Source organism: Gigantopelta aegis, chromosome 8 (assembly GCF_016097555.1).
Source record: "Gigantopelta aegis isolate Gae_Host chromosome 8, Gae_host_genome, whole genome shotgun sequence".
Lineage (NCBI taxonomy): Eukaryota > Metazoa > Mollusca > Gastropoda > Neomphalida > Peltospiridae > Gigantopelta > Gigantopelta aegis.
In genome coordinates this window covers 27,581,826-27,596,757 of record NC_054706.1, presented here as the reverse complement: position 1 = coordinate 27,596,757, position 14,932 = coordinate 27,581,826, and the positions used below count along the sequence as shown (strand labels likewise).

General features: G+C 37.6%; 1 protein-coding gene across 1 annotated transcript; it reads right to left on the bottom strand.

Moving 5' to 3' along the window:
* Nucleotides 1–4,290: 4,290 nt before the first annotated feature.
* LOC121379595 (transmembrane protein 26-like) lies at nucleotides 4,291–12,729 on the bottom strand. Its single transcript, XM_041508243.1, has 3 exons — nucleotides 12,494–12,729; nucleotides 8,741–8,870; nucleotides 4,291–5,013 (listed from the first exon to the last, which is right to left on the bottom strand). Exons 1-3 carry the CDS (start codon nucleotides 12,727–12,729, stop codon nucleotides 4,384–4,386), a joined length of 996 nt encoding a protein of 331 aa, XP_041364177.1. The 3' UTR covers nucleotides 4,291–4,383.
* Nucleotides 12,730–14,932: the final 2,203 nt, after the last annotated feature.

The window sequence follows — 14,932 nt, the reverse complement described above, 5'->3', positions numbered from 1 at the left end:
TTATTCAGAAAGCTGTATTAAAGTTAGCGAAAAGCAAACAAAATTCTTCTCATATAACAAATGTGTTAAACAAGGTGAGGCTTTAAGTCCACTTTTATTCAATCTTAATATTAATGATTTACCATTAAAGATGTAAACATGATGCGCCAATGGATTTCATAGAGGCCAATTTCACAAATTTGAAAAAGTGTCACCACCTCACCAAAGCAAAATATAACGGTATAACATTAAACTACAATAATTATCACCACGCACGCACGCGCATGCCCACCCCTATTGAACCAACATATGTGATGCTAAGAAATATACATGTACTATGTATGTAATAAAGAGAAAAATCTTTCAAAAACAACATGAACAGTTTAAAGCAGTATTTGCGATTAAGCTGGAAGAAAACTGTTAAAAGTAAATTAAATATTACGGCAAAATGATATTACAAACAACTGTTTAAATGAAAACGAAGAAACAACTTAACAATGTGCGTTAGAAATATATATATATATATCTATATCTATATCTATATCTATATATATATAGAATACTGGTGGTTATCATTAAAGGCTTATATATATATAACAATACAAAACACAACACAAATGTAAAAAACAAAACAAAAATAACCCCAACCTTGTAATAATATATAGAGGGTGAAGTTAGTTAGGAGACAGATACATCTAGTAAGAGACAACATGTATAATTAAGTCAAGAAATCAAATCAGTACATTTTTAAGGACTTTTTGTTTAATGATTCCACCACGACTGCTTCAGTAGTTTGTTCGCATTAAAGCACATTTGTTACTTCTAATATAATTGAATAAAATAAAAATGTATTACAATGTATGCCGTGTTATTTTCATTTACTCATTCACGGAGGAAGAAGTTATGCCGAAAGGAGATTACAGTACCCCCACCCCCATCCCCACCAAAGAAAAAAGAAAAAAAAAAGAAAAGAAAAACCCTAAAAAACAACAACCCAAAAATAAACAAAACAAGAAACAAAAACAATTAGTCCCTATATTCCCAACCGTAATTTCTTTCTTTAAATGTTAGGAGCCAAAGATTTATTCTTTCTAGACGACATGTCAAAATGTGGCCACAATTTGAAATTTGGTGAATGACTACAATTGAATGCAGGTTATTTTTAATATGACGGATACAGAATTCAATGAAAGTTCTATTTTTTATTGCTTTGTCCCACATGTAAATAAGAATCCAATAAGCAATTCAGGAGACCAAGCGCTAGCGAACAATTTGACTGGTTACATTACATTCATCTAACGTTAGACGCAAAAACTAGTTCAACGAGCGAAAGCGATCACTCGCCCTCCTGAACGTTTCTCAGGTATTGTATACTTCGGAGAGGAAAGAATACACATTGCTTAGGAACATTTGACCATAAACTAGAATTATTCTATCAGATGTTTGGCTTAAAGGGACATTCCTGAGTTTGCTGCAATTTTTTAGATGTTATCGACTAACAGAGACTTTTTAACGATTGTAATTACATATCAAATATATTTTTCTGCATACAATATTAGTAGCTGTATATTAAACGTGTTTCTGATCGTTCTAATATTTGTACTTGGTTACATTTCACTTGATTTCCTAAAAATTAAACCAAGAAAATATATTTAAAAAGACATTCCTGAGTTTGTTACATTGTAATATGTTTCCGACAAATAAAATATTTCTACGATTAAACATACATATTAAATATATTTTCTTGTTTAGAACGTCAGTGTCTGTATATTCACTGTGTTTCTGGTCGTCTTAATATTTGTAAGAAGTCCAAACTGGATTTTGTCTTCAAATGATTTCGTACGTATGGAAAAAAAATGTTTTAGGAAATAAAATGAAAATTAACCTAGTACGAATATTAGAACGATCAGAAACACATTTAATATACAGCCACTAATATTCCAAACAAGAAAATATATTTAATATGCAAGTTTAATCGTAGAGACATTTCATTAGTCGATAACATCTTTAAAAAAGTGCAGCAAACTCAAGAATGTCTCTTTAATATGTAAGTTTAATCGTAGAAATATTTTATTAGTCGGAAACATCTTACAATGCAGCAAACTCAGGAATGTCCCTTTAAAGGGCACGTTAAAGGGACATTCCCGAGTTTGCTGCATTGTAAGCGGTTTCCCACTAATAAAATATTTCTACGATTAAACTCACATAATAAATATATTTTCTTATTTAGAATATCAGTGTCTGTATATTCGATGTATTTCTGGTTGTCTTAATATTTGTAAGACGCCCAAACTGGATTTTGTCTTCAAATAATTTCGTACGTACGAAAAAATAATTTTTAGGAAATAAAATGAAATTTAACCTAGTACAAATATTAGATCGATCAGAAACACGTTTAATATACAGCCACTAATATTTTATGCAGAAAAATATATCTGATATGTAATTACAGTCGTCAAAAAGTGTCTCTGTTAGTCGATAAAATCTTAAAAAGTGCAGCAAACTCGGGAATGTCCCTTTAAGCTTAAAATTATTGCGTGTTGGACCCTCGGGATATAATCAAGTTGATACCTAATCAAACAAGAAACAAACAACAATTAAATGAACCATCGAACAAGGAAAATGTGACATGCCTGTTTAACAGACCACGTGGTTACAATTGGTAAGACTGAAAAACCGACTGATCGTTTGTATTCATTCACATACTGCGGCCTTTTATGTCTCAAATTTGCTGTCACTGTAAAACGTTTCCGACTACACATCACACACAGTTTGGGATACTACCAACAGTAGGACGATTATAGCCGTACGGGCTCCCATTTTATGTAGGGGGGGGGGGCAGGCTATTTTTCCTCGAATAAAACGAAAATGCCAGAATATGGGGGAATGAATGAATGAATGTTTAACGACACCCCAGCACGAAAAATACATCGGCTATTGGGTGTCAAACTATGGTAATGCAAATAAAGTGATGATCAACATCAGAATATGGGGGGAAAAAAAATCATATTAGCATTACTACCAAACATTTTTACATAGATTACATCTAATTTTGAGAATAGAATGATGGAAATACATGGTGAAAAGGTCTCAGGTTAACACATTTTGCCCGAATATCTATAATTTTTTTACCAAATTTGAAATTTGTCTCCAGCACTGAGGGGGGGGGGGGGCAGTTTTGCACCTCCTCCCCCCTGTCTCGTACGTTTATGAGGACGACTGGCAAGGGATCTTTTATATGCACCATCCCATAGACATGATAGCACATACCACGGCCTCTGATATACCACTGGCTGCAACGAACGATCTGTGGAAATGCAGAAACTGTTATTCTAAACAGGAAATTGTGTTTGCTGTGTAATGGTTGTCGTTAAAAGGCTCTAGGCCTAGTTGTTGCAGTTTTTGGGGGGATGTTCTCTTACAGGGCTAATTGGAACTACAACAGGGTTTGGAAATGTTATCTTATTATGTAACTCGACTGAAAATGAGGTTCATAACTATTATATGTTGAAACATCACCGATGTATACACAACTAGCACATCGTTCCCTGTTAAAGGGACATTACTGAGTTTGCTGCAGTATTTAAGATGTTATCGACTAACAGAGACTTTTTAACGATTGTAATTACATATCAAATATATTTTTCTGCATAATATATTAGTGGCTGTATATTAAACATGTTTCCGATCGTTATAATATTTGTACTAGGTTAAATTTCATTATATTTCCTAAAATATATTTTTTCGTACGTACGTACAAAATCCAGTTTGGGCTTCTTACAAATATTAAGACATTGAATATACAGACATTGATATTCTAAACAAGAAAATATATTTAATATGTAAGTTTAATCGTAGAAATATTTTATTAGTCGGAAACAGCTTACAATGGTGCAAACTCGGGAATGTCCCTTTAAATGCATTTAAAATATCCTGGTTTCTGTTTCGAATTATCCCTATACGAGAGCTGTCAGGCGTTTGTACACTTTCAGTCGAGTTACTTCATAAGATAACATTTCCAAACCATGTCCAGACTCAATCTCTAATGACGTCACACACGTACGGCGTTGTCATGATATTGGCGTCTCAACCTCTATTAGAGTTTTCAGTCTAGACTCTTAAAAGTTTTATAAGAACCAGGCCTGGTTCCAATTAGCCCTACAAGAGAGCTAGCAAGCGCTTGTACATCCTCCTGTTTCGGATCCGGCCGCTCTGGAAACTGGTGCTGAGTTTGGAAAATGTTCTCATATAGGGCAGGTGGGAATTAGAATAGATTTGGAGATGTTCTCTTGTACAAGTAATCGAAATAAAACCAGAGTGTAAGAGCTAGCGATGGGTTTAGAGATGTTCTGTTATGACTTGTCGAATCTAGCGCCGCGTTCTGAGATGCTCTGGTTACAATGGCTAGGTACTGGAACCGGTTTCAGAGCAGCTTCTGTCAGGCGCTTGTTCATCCTCCTGTTTGGGCTCCGGCCGCTCTGCGAAACACAAGACGTATAACCTGTACATCAACAGCAAGGTGACGAACACGTTTTTGCTGGCGAAGAAGATGACGGTGTAGTTGAGGAGACGGTGTTTAATTATCGCCACCAGACGCACGCACAGGAACGGACCGTCCTGAAACAGGAACGTCAGCACAATACTCCAGATCTCAGTTTCGAAAAACATACGCAGGACGGCGCATCTGCTGGTTTCGCCACCTTCCCCGCAGTTCCTGCTGGGCGCCACTCTGCTCTTTTTGGGGCTCATGGATGCCGTGAGGACAACAGTGAAGAGTAAGAGGCTGACTGTCCAGACAGCGAAGATGCTGTACGTCAGCGGTTTGTCCTTCCTCACGTTACGTTCGTTGAACAGCTGGAAGAGGTCCGTGACGTCAGAAGCCATGCCGATGTAGACGAACAAGAGCTGAGAGAGCTGGTCGCGCGACAGTTTGCCCCTTGGCAGCAGGAGTCTTCCCAGGACCATCAGAAACAGCATCAGTTGCTCGAGGATGGAGACCCAGATTTGTGAATTCAGAGTAAGATGAACATTTAACTGCAATCAAATGAGAAATATTCAGAGTTTATTTAATATTTATCACTAAGCAAATAAAGAAATTACAAACAAGAATATACTTGTTTACTATTTGAACTTCTGTGCGAAAAAACAAACATTATTTGAACAACACAGGCCTCGGTGGTATCGTGGTTAAGCTATCGGACATAAGGCTGGTAGGTATTGGGTTCCACCCGGAGCGAGTTTTAACGACTCAGTGGGTATGGGTAAGACAACTACACCCTCTTCTCTGTCAGTAATCACTAACAACTAACCCACTGTCCTGAACAGACAGCCCAGATAATTGAGATGCGTGCCCAGGACAGCGTGCTTGAACCTTAATTGGAAAATAAGTTGAACTGAAATCAAATTAGAACAATTTTGAAGCATATCCCCACTTAAAGCTCGTCTCATTTCCCCATTATTTGACATATTTTACTATTACAAACAATACAGGCGCGGATTCAGTAGAAGTATTCGGAGTATGCTAGGGGTGTGCAATCCCTAATTATGAAGTGCCTCAAGAAATCCAATGTTCATCCGATGAATACATTACATTTATTTATTGTTAATGGAGGACAAATAATGTCTTTTTCGGCTGGTGTTGTAGGCGAATATTGCTTGTTTATACATTTATTTATTGTTAGTGGAGGACAAGTAATATCATTGTCGACTGGCGTTGTAGGCGACTATTGCTTGTTTATACATTTATTTATTGTTAGCAGAGGACAAGTAATATCTTTGTCGACTGGCGTTGTAGGCGACTATTGCTTGTTTATACATTTATTTATTGTTAGCAGAGGACAAGTAATATATTTGTCGGCTGGCGTTGTAGGCGAGTATTGCTTGTTTATACATTTATTTATTCTTAGTGGAGGACAAGTAATATCATTGTCGACTGGCGTTGTAGGCGGGTATTGCTTGTTTATACATTTATTTATTGTTAGTGGAGGACAAGTAATATCTTTGTCGACTGGCGTTGTAGGCGACTATTGCTTGTTTATACATTTATTTATTGTTAGCAGAGGACAAGTAATATATTTGTCGGCTGGCGTTGTAGGCGAGTATTGCTTGTTTATACATTTATTTATTGTTAGTGGAGGACAAGTAATATCATTGTCGACTGGCGTTGTAGGCGGGTATTGCTTGTTTATACATTTATTTATTGTTAGTGGAGGACAAATAATATCTTTGTCGACTGGCGTTGTAGGCGACTATTGCTTGTTTATACATTTATTTATTGTTAGCAGAGGACAAGTAATATATTTGTCGGCTGGCGTTGTAGGCGAGTATTGCTTGTTTATACATTTATTTATTGTTAGTGGAGGACAAGTAATATCATTGTCGACTGGCGTTGTAGGCGGGTATTGCTTGTTTATACATTTATTTATTGTTAGTGGAGGACAAGTAATATCATTGTCGACTGGCGTTGTAGGCGACTATTGCTTGTTTATACATTTATTTATTGTTAGCAGAGGACAAGTAATATCTTTGTCGACTGGCGTTGTAGGCGACTATTGCTTGTTTATACATTTATTTATTGTTAGCAGAGGACAAGTAATATATTTGTCGGCTGGCGTTGTAGGTGAGTATTGCTTGTTTATACATTTATTTATTCTTAGTGGAGGACGAGTAATATCTTTGTCGGCTGGCGTTGTAGGCGAGTATTGCTTGTTTATATAGTTTTGAATACTTGCAAGCCCGTCCAAAATACTGTACGCGCCTTTTGTGATAGCTTGCACTGCTACCCTTGCACAACTACAGCTTTATTAATTCTCGTGTTTTCACCATCAACACTCATTTTCATCATTTTAATTTACAATGTAGTAATACATATGTCAGAACCGCTCACACTCAGAAGGTCGATATGACGAAAACAGTATTTGCACGTAACTCAGATTACTCACAACTGTGAACGGTCAGCTATGTCATGGAGTGTTTATGGGGAATAATCGTGACATTATTTTAAAGGGACATTCCTGAGTTTGCTACAAGTTTTAAGATGTTATCGACTAACATAGACTTTTTAACGAGTGTAATTACATATCAAATGTATTTTTCTGCATAAAATATTAGTGGCTGTATATTAAACGTGTTTCTGATCGTTCTAATATTTGTACTAGGTTAAATTTCACTTTATTTCCTAAAACATATTTTTTCGTACGTACGAAATTATTTAAAGACGAAATCCAGTTTGGGCTTCTTACAAATATTAAGACGACCAGAAACACATTGGATATACAGACACTGATATTCCAAACAAGACAATATATTTAATATGAACGTTTAATCGTAGAAATATTTTGTTAGTCGGAAACATCTTACAATGCAGCAAACTCGGGAATGTCCCTTTAAAATATACCCAGAATTGGGACTTTTAAGTATTTAAAGTATGAACGGCTTCCATGCAGCGTGCTGGTGCATGTGTCTTTGGATAAAATGGAAAACATTAAATTCAATTCGTAAATATATTCCAAAAATAAAATACTATTTGAAAAAATGCTATATATTTATTATGTAATTATATGAACAATGATTTTTGTTTTAAATTATTATTATTATTATTATTATTATTATTATTATATTAAGGTAAAAACCAGATGTGATGAAAGTCCTGTTTAGAAGTATAAAATTTTATCAAAAAGAAAATCACAATAATGAATGAATGAATGAATGTTTAACGATACCCCAGGTCAAAAATACACTAAAGTCACAAAAAACAACAAAAAACAAACAAACATGTAAACCCCCACAAGCCACTTCCACACTAAACTTCATATATCTGGTGAAAATCGTATTTCGTAATCAATAATTTTAAACAAGGTCGGTGTATTGTGAGCTTAGGTATCTATGTAATTATTGAAATGCTTTAAATTATTATATTATCCACGTGTTTCATCATATATCATATATATCATAAGTTTAGCTAATGGGTAGTAGAAATTTGGTAATTATTTGAAAGTGTCATATTATTTGAACAAGTGTTTATCACAGATTGCTTCTAAACAACTTTTCAATGAAAGTTTAACCTGCGATACATGCAAACGTCTTTCACACGGTAGGTGCTCGTGCATTTAGAAAACTACCGATTCGGCTAGGATTAAATACACGTTGGTTCATAACAATACTTGTCATGCTGTTCGGTCTACATCCGTCGATGGTGTCGTGGTTAAGCCATCGGACATAAGGTTGGTAGGTACTGGGTTCGCAGCCCGGTACCGGCTCCCACCCAGAGCGGCTTTTAACGACTCGATGGGTAGGTGTAAGGCCACTATACCATCTTCTCTCTCACTAACCACCTACATCTAACCCACTGTCCTAGACAGACAACCCAGAAAGCTGAGGTGTGTGTGCCTAGGACAGCATGCTTGGATCTTAATTGGATATAAGCACGGAAATAAGTTGAAATAAAAAATGGTCACTACACCCTCTTCTTTCTCACTAACCACTTACAACAAACCCACTGTCATGTCCTTGACAGACAGCCCAGAAATCTGAGGTGTGTGCCCAGGACACCTTGCTTGAACCTTAATTGAATATAAGCACGAAAATAAGTCGAAATAAAAAATGTTCGTCTAAATTGTTGTTTAAATAATTAAATGTCAGAACATGCTACAATGTCAACAGCTTACAACGGAAGCAGCTGTATTTTTTTTTTTTAAATCATATTTAACAACAAAATGTCAAAACTATATTAATTAACTTCGTTGTGTATATAATTATTTACCTCTGGAATGGTTGAAAGTGACCCTGGTTGCGACTTGTTTCCCTGGTCGAGACGTATTAGTCTATCTATCTCCAACATTATAATGGCCGGTACAATGCTTGCTAGATAACACAAATAGCAAACACAAAACCTGAAAAGATACAATATATAGTAATAAATAGTCGTATATGAAAGAAGGAAATGTTTTATAAAACGACGCACGCAACACATTTTTTATTTTACGGATATATGGCGTCGGACATATGGTTAAGGACCACACACATATTGAGATCTATGAAACCCGCTGTCGCCACTTCATGGGCTACTCTTTTCGATTAGCAACAAGGGATATTTTATATGCACCATCTCACAAACAGGATAGTACACACCACGGCCTTTGTTACACCAGTTGTGGAGCATTGGCTGGAACGAGAAATAGCCCATTGGCCCCACAGACGAATCGGATATGATATACATTTCATTAATTGTATTTCAACTTATTTTCGTGCTTATATTCAAATACGGTTCAAGCAGTGGGTTAGCTGTTAGATGGTTAGTGAGACAGAAGAGGGTGCAGTGGTCTTACACCTACACATTGAGCCCTTAAGAACTGCGAACCCTGTACCTACCAGACTGTAGTCCTATGGCTTAACCACTGCGCCACCGAGGCCGGTTAGGATATACATGTCCAAAACACAAGCGTCAGACGCACCAGACGCATCAGCCACATCAGCCACAACAGTCGGTTCGCACGCACGCGCCGCATCCAGTCTATATTGGACTTTACAGAGGAAACCCGCTACATTTTCCCATTACTAGCAAGGGATCTTTTATATGCACCATCCCACGTACAGGATAGCACATACCACGGCCTTTGATATACCAGTAAGGGTGCATTGGCTGGAACGGGAACTAGCCTGCCGACGGGGATCGACACCACTAGATGATTTATCTATTGGATGTCAAACATTTGGTAATTTTGACATATAGTCTCAGAGAGGAAACCCGCTACATTTTTCCATTAGTAGTAAGGGATCTTTTATTTTCACCATCCCACATACCGGATAGCACATACCACGGCCCTTGATACATCAGGTTGGAACGAGAAATTGCCCGCAGTGGGCCCGCCGATGGGGATAGATTCCAGACCAACCGCGCATCAGGCGAGCGCTTTACCATTGGGCTACGTCCCGCCCCGTCTTTATAATATCTTTACCATCCAATCTAATATCTGCCTTTGCTCTTCTCTTACGTTTTCTACCTCCACAATACACGTACTAATATTATAATGAAGAAAGTATATTTCGTACGTAATATTAGTCGGTAAATAAGCTCTATTATAATATTCTAAACAACAAATTGTATTTCGTACGTAATATTAATAATTGAAAAAAGCTCTATTACAATATTGTAAAGAAAAAATTATTTCGTACGTAATATTAGTCGTTAAAAAGCTCTATTATAATATTCTAAACAAGAAATTGTATTTCGTACGTAATATTAGTCCTTAAAAAAGCTCTGGTATAATATTGTAAACAAGAAATTGTACTTACTACGTAATTTATGCTAGTGTTATGCCTAAAAAAGGGTGTTTCCGATAACCAAACCCTACCTTGGAAATAAGTCCGACCCTGATTTATTTTTAGATGTGTGTGGGTTTTTTTTTTTTTTAGTATTTTAAAATTAATTTGTAGGTAAAAAAGAGTACATACATACCATTTTATTTAGACCCGTAGGTGTAAATAGAATGTAGTAAACAAATATACAAAAGAAAAAAAAAAGAAAAAAGTGGGGGGAAAAAGAGAACATCTTACCTAAAAACAAATTTCCAGACATGTTCCCTACAAAACAAAATTATTTTAGACCCTAGTCGAAAACATGTTCAAATGGACAGCAGTCTCCCCCACCACCCCTCTCTCTCTCACAAACACAGGCACGCACGCACGCACACACACACACACACACACACACACACACACACACATATATATATATATATATATATATATATATATACTACTCAAAAGAATTTAAGGGTCAGACGATATTTTCGACATTATTTTCTGAATGTCAATTATATTAGCTAGACCATAACGTCACGCATGGTATTGTTCCATTTTGACGAAAGTGGGTCTAAGCAACCCATAAATGAATTAAAATCCACTGTCATTGACACGGTCGACTAGTTATAATGGCGAAAACATGCTTACATTTGCACGTAAATTAGGGCGAAAGCGAAAGGTCTGCTAAGTGCCCATAACTTGCTTTTTCACAAAGCGCTTCATTTGCACGCTTTGCACGTGTATTCCATGTTCCCAATGCTGAATTTCCGTATAATTGGAGCTTGCGTTCGTGTACGGTGCACACTCCAAATTCGACAATGGTGCGACTTCAACTGACTATCGAAGATCGAGTAAGGGCTATTGCTTGGCTTCAGGATGGCAATACGCAAAGAAATGTTGCTCTGAGACTTGGTGTCAGTCAGAGTGTCGTTGGCCGACTGTGACAACGGTACCAAGCAACGAATTCTGTTCGAAATCGTCCACGTTCGGGAAGACCCCGAAGCACTACAAATAGAGAGGACCGCTACATCACCAATATGGCTCTACGTCAACGCACAACCACTGCACGCCGATTACGTAACAATCTGCGGACTGCGACTGGAACTCGAGTGTCTGATCAAACCATACGTCTGAGAGTCAATAATCTACGCTGCCGTCGCCAGGCTGTTCGACCACCACTCCTACCACGTCACAGAACGGCCAGACGTCACTGGTGCACGCTTCATCTGCGGTGGCAACGTGTTCAGTGGGGTCAAGTGATGTTCACTGATGAGTCCAGGTTTAGTCTCCAGTTCAACGACGGTCGGGTTCGTGTCTACAGACGTCCTGGGGAGCGCTTCGCTGACGTTAACGTTAGACAACGTCACCGGTTCGGTGGTGGCAGCGTCATGGTGTGGGGCGGCATCTCTATCCACCACAGGACCCCCCTCTATGTGGTGGATGGCAATCTGAATGGAATCCGCTATCTGAATGAGATTATCCGGCCGTTGGTTCTCCCAGGCCTTCAGCAGATTGGCGGCGGGGCAGTTCTGCATGATGACAATGCCAGACCCCACCGCGCCAGGGTGGTAACGGACTTTCTCAGACAACAAGGTATCGTCAGGATGGATTGGCCAGCATATTCGCCTGACTTGGCCCCAGTAGAGCACGCCTGGGACGAATTAGGCAGGAGAGTTCGGGATAACCATGCCCCTCCGGCCAACCTTCATGATCTGGGTCAACTTCTTATGGCAGAGTGGCAGGCCATTCCCCAAGAGTTCTTCAGACGTCTGATCAACAGCATGAGGCAACGATGTGTCGAGTGTATTCGCGCCAGGGGTGGATTCACACACTATTAAACGAATGTTCTAATGTGTAAAATCCATGTTTGACAACCTTCAACTTTGACAGCATGTCATGTGACTTTCTTGTATACAGTGACGTTTATTTGTGTTTTTTTGTAAATATGGAACAATAAATTAAATTTTTGGTGTAGTTTACATCATCAATCTAATACACTCTGAAACTTATTTGGTTATAAATTTTTGACCCTTAAATTCTTTTGAGTAGTATATATATATATATATATATATATATATATATATATATATATATATACACACACACACACAAACACCCCACCTACCCCAATTCAAAAATTAAATTCAACATGTTCCCTGTTGCAACACACAATTTTTAAGGCAGCAGACTCTGAACAGTTTGGTTGACTCACCACTCGTTTTCCACTCCTTTTCTTCTGATGACCGTGTAACCAGCCTCCAGAAGCTGCAGCACCAGGAGCAGGAGGAACCACCAACTCTGTCCATACCGCCCAGTGGACTCCACGCGCCAGTACGCCAACACCGAGTGGATGAAGAGAAGCAGACGAACAAACAGCGCCATAAATATATCCTTCATTTTCAAGAATCTACTTCTCATATTGTCCCCATGTTCCACTCTCTGTTCCATTGTTGCTGATGAAGAAGTATGAAGGGTATTGTGTACTTTCCCCTTTGTATTATTTGTGTTATTAGTTATTTTTGAATGCACCTTTTTAACCACAGTGGTTTTGAGTTTTACGTATGCTTCTTGATTTTTGTTAATTTTCTCTTTGCGCTCACATTTGCTTGTTTTCTGGGGGGTTTTCACAACCAGAGAAGTTGGACCCAGGTTTTTAAAGTATTATTCCAGAACCTCTTGTTATATCCGAATCTGCCTCAGTCACAGGGAAGGACTACAGATTAATCAGTATGAAAATATTATATTCCACCTTGAAGATTTGCGCGAGTTGATTTTTTTTATATGACAAAATATATAGCTGCTGGAAAATTTATATGTTTAATCAAACTGTCTGCATAAAACGTGTCGCAGCAAATCAGTGGTTCCTTTCTATTAGAGTAGAGTAATTATAGAATCGATCAATACCGAGAGAAAGAACCCCCCTCGTGCGGGTCTTTGTGAATAAAACAATATGTCAGACATGCGGGTAAACAGAGTCAGCAGCGCAATATCTGATAGAACAGACCTTCTGTATATTTATATATAACATTATTACTGTTTATGCCGTTGCTAAGCATTTCCACTAAATACCATTTCATGCGAAAACAATCGCACGAAAGCACCAACAAAAGTCACGAAATTATTCTGCGTATTGAGATCACGTTTTGCGATGTTTGAAGTTCAATAAGCATACAAACAACGATTTAACAATTCCTCCATACATGATCTTAGATTGGGTTCAGATACACAATATTTACAATAGGGTTAAGATTAGAGAGCTTTTCACTCTATGTTTTATTAATGGGACGCCAATAATGCCGAGGTGTCACACGACATAATCATACGCTCTCAGGTATTGTCAGGTATGGTGGCTCGTGTATTAGAATCGAAATCGAAATGAAAAATAGGTTTTCTATTTCAACAAGAGCTGTTCGTAATAGGTTTTATCTTATATTAATTAAGTTCTTAGAGTCACGCCGTTGAAAGCATCTACACACTCTAGAAATACTATACCATCATAATGTGTTTCGTGTTGTTGTTTTTTAATATAGAGGAGTCATACAACTACCTCAACTATCTACCCGCCCACCAGGAAGAGAAAGAAAAAGAAAACAGATCCAGAAATGTGTATAATATATAATGAGAATATAATGAAACGTACTGAACCATCTTCTGAACATACAAATATCATCATTATAGTTACCGGTATTGGAAATTAATATTAAATGAGTGCATTCGTTTCAGTGAGTGAGTGTGTATTAATCTGAAACAGCTTTTAAAAATCCACAAATGGAATGCAAAATAATAAAAAGCCATTGAGTTCTGTGGTCCAGTTTATAAGTGTAAGCGGCTGAACTGTTTGGCAACATATTGAAAATTGTAAGTGATATAAAACATTTGCACTTAATACTGCCCTTCCGTCTGGCGTCGCATTGTTTTACTTATTTGAATATGTTGCTATTTTGACCTATGGGCCTAAACTTTTCACTGGAAGGTGGCAAATATCTATAATAGTAATGGGCGTCAAATACCAAAGTTACAGTCCCCGTACGTTGTAAAAAAATACATATTCAGTTGGGTAATCGGTTTTTGTTTTTAGGTGGGCACCCAATATATTATCCCTGAATCAATATGGTCATTTATCAAGGTAATGAAAAAGACGTTTGGTAATACGATGATTCTCCTTTTGCCTACCTGTGTAATTAAATATTTTACAAGCACGCATCTAGGGAGGAGAGTGCTGGTGGTGTGCACCCCCGTCAAATTTGGAAGTGTCTCGAAACAATCCAGTGCATAGCAAATTCATAGAAGGAATTTATTTGTTTTCAGTTGGGGACAGCATGGTGTTTTGGGAAGTAGTGCCATATACAATGCATGTTAGTGTACTGTTCAATAATGTACGTCTCCCTGAATGTTGGTGCCCTTTGTGTAAATTGTTACACCCTATCCCTGGAATAATTCTGCATTCGACACTGTTGTTGTTTTTTGGGGTAAAAGAAGAACAGTAATATAACAAAAACTGGGAGTACAGTGATATAACAAGAACTGTGAAAGAGCAAGGTTAATGACTGAGGTGTATGATTAGGGAACTTGGTGTAGATCACCTGCATTGCATGGTAGCAATCAAGTGATCTGCAATGCCAGTAAAACATTTAACAACGCTCCAAGACCC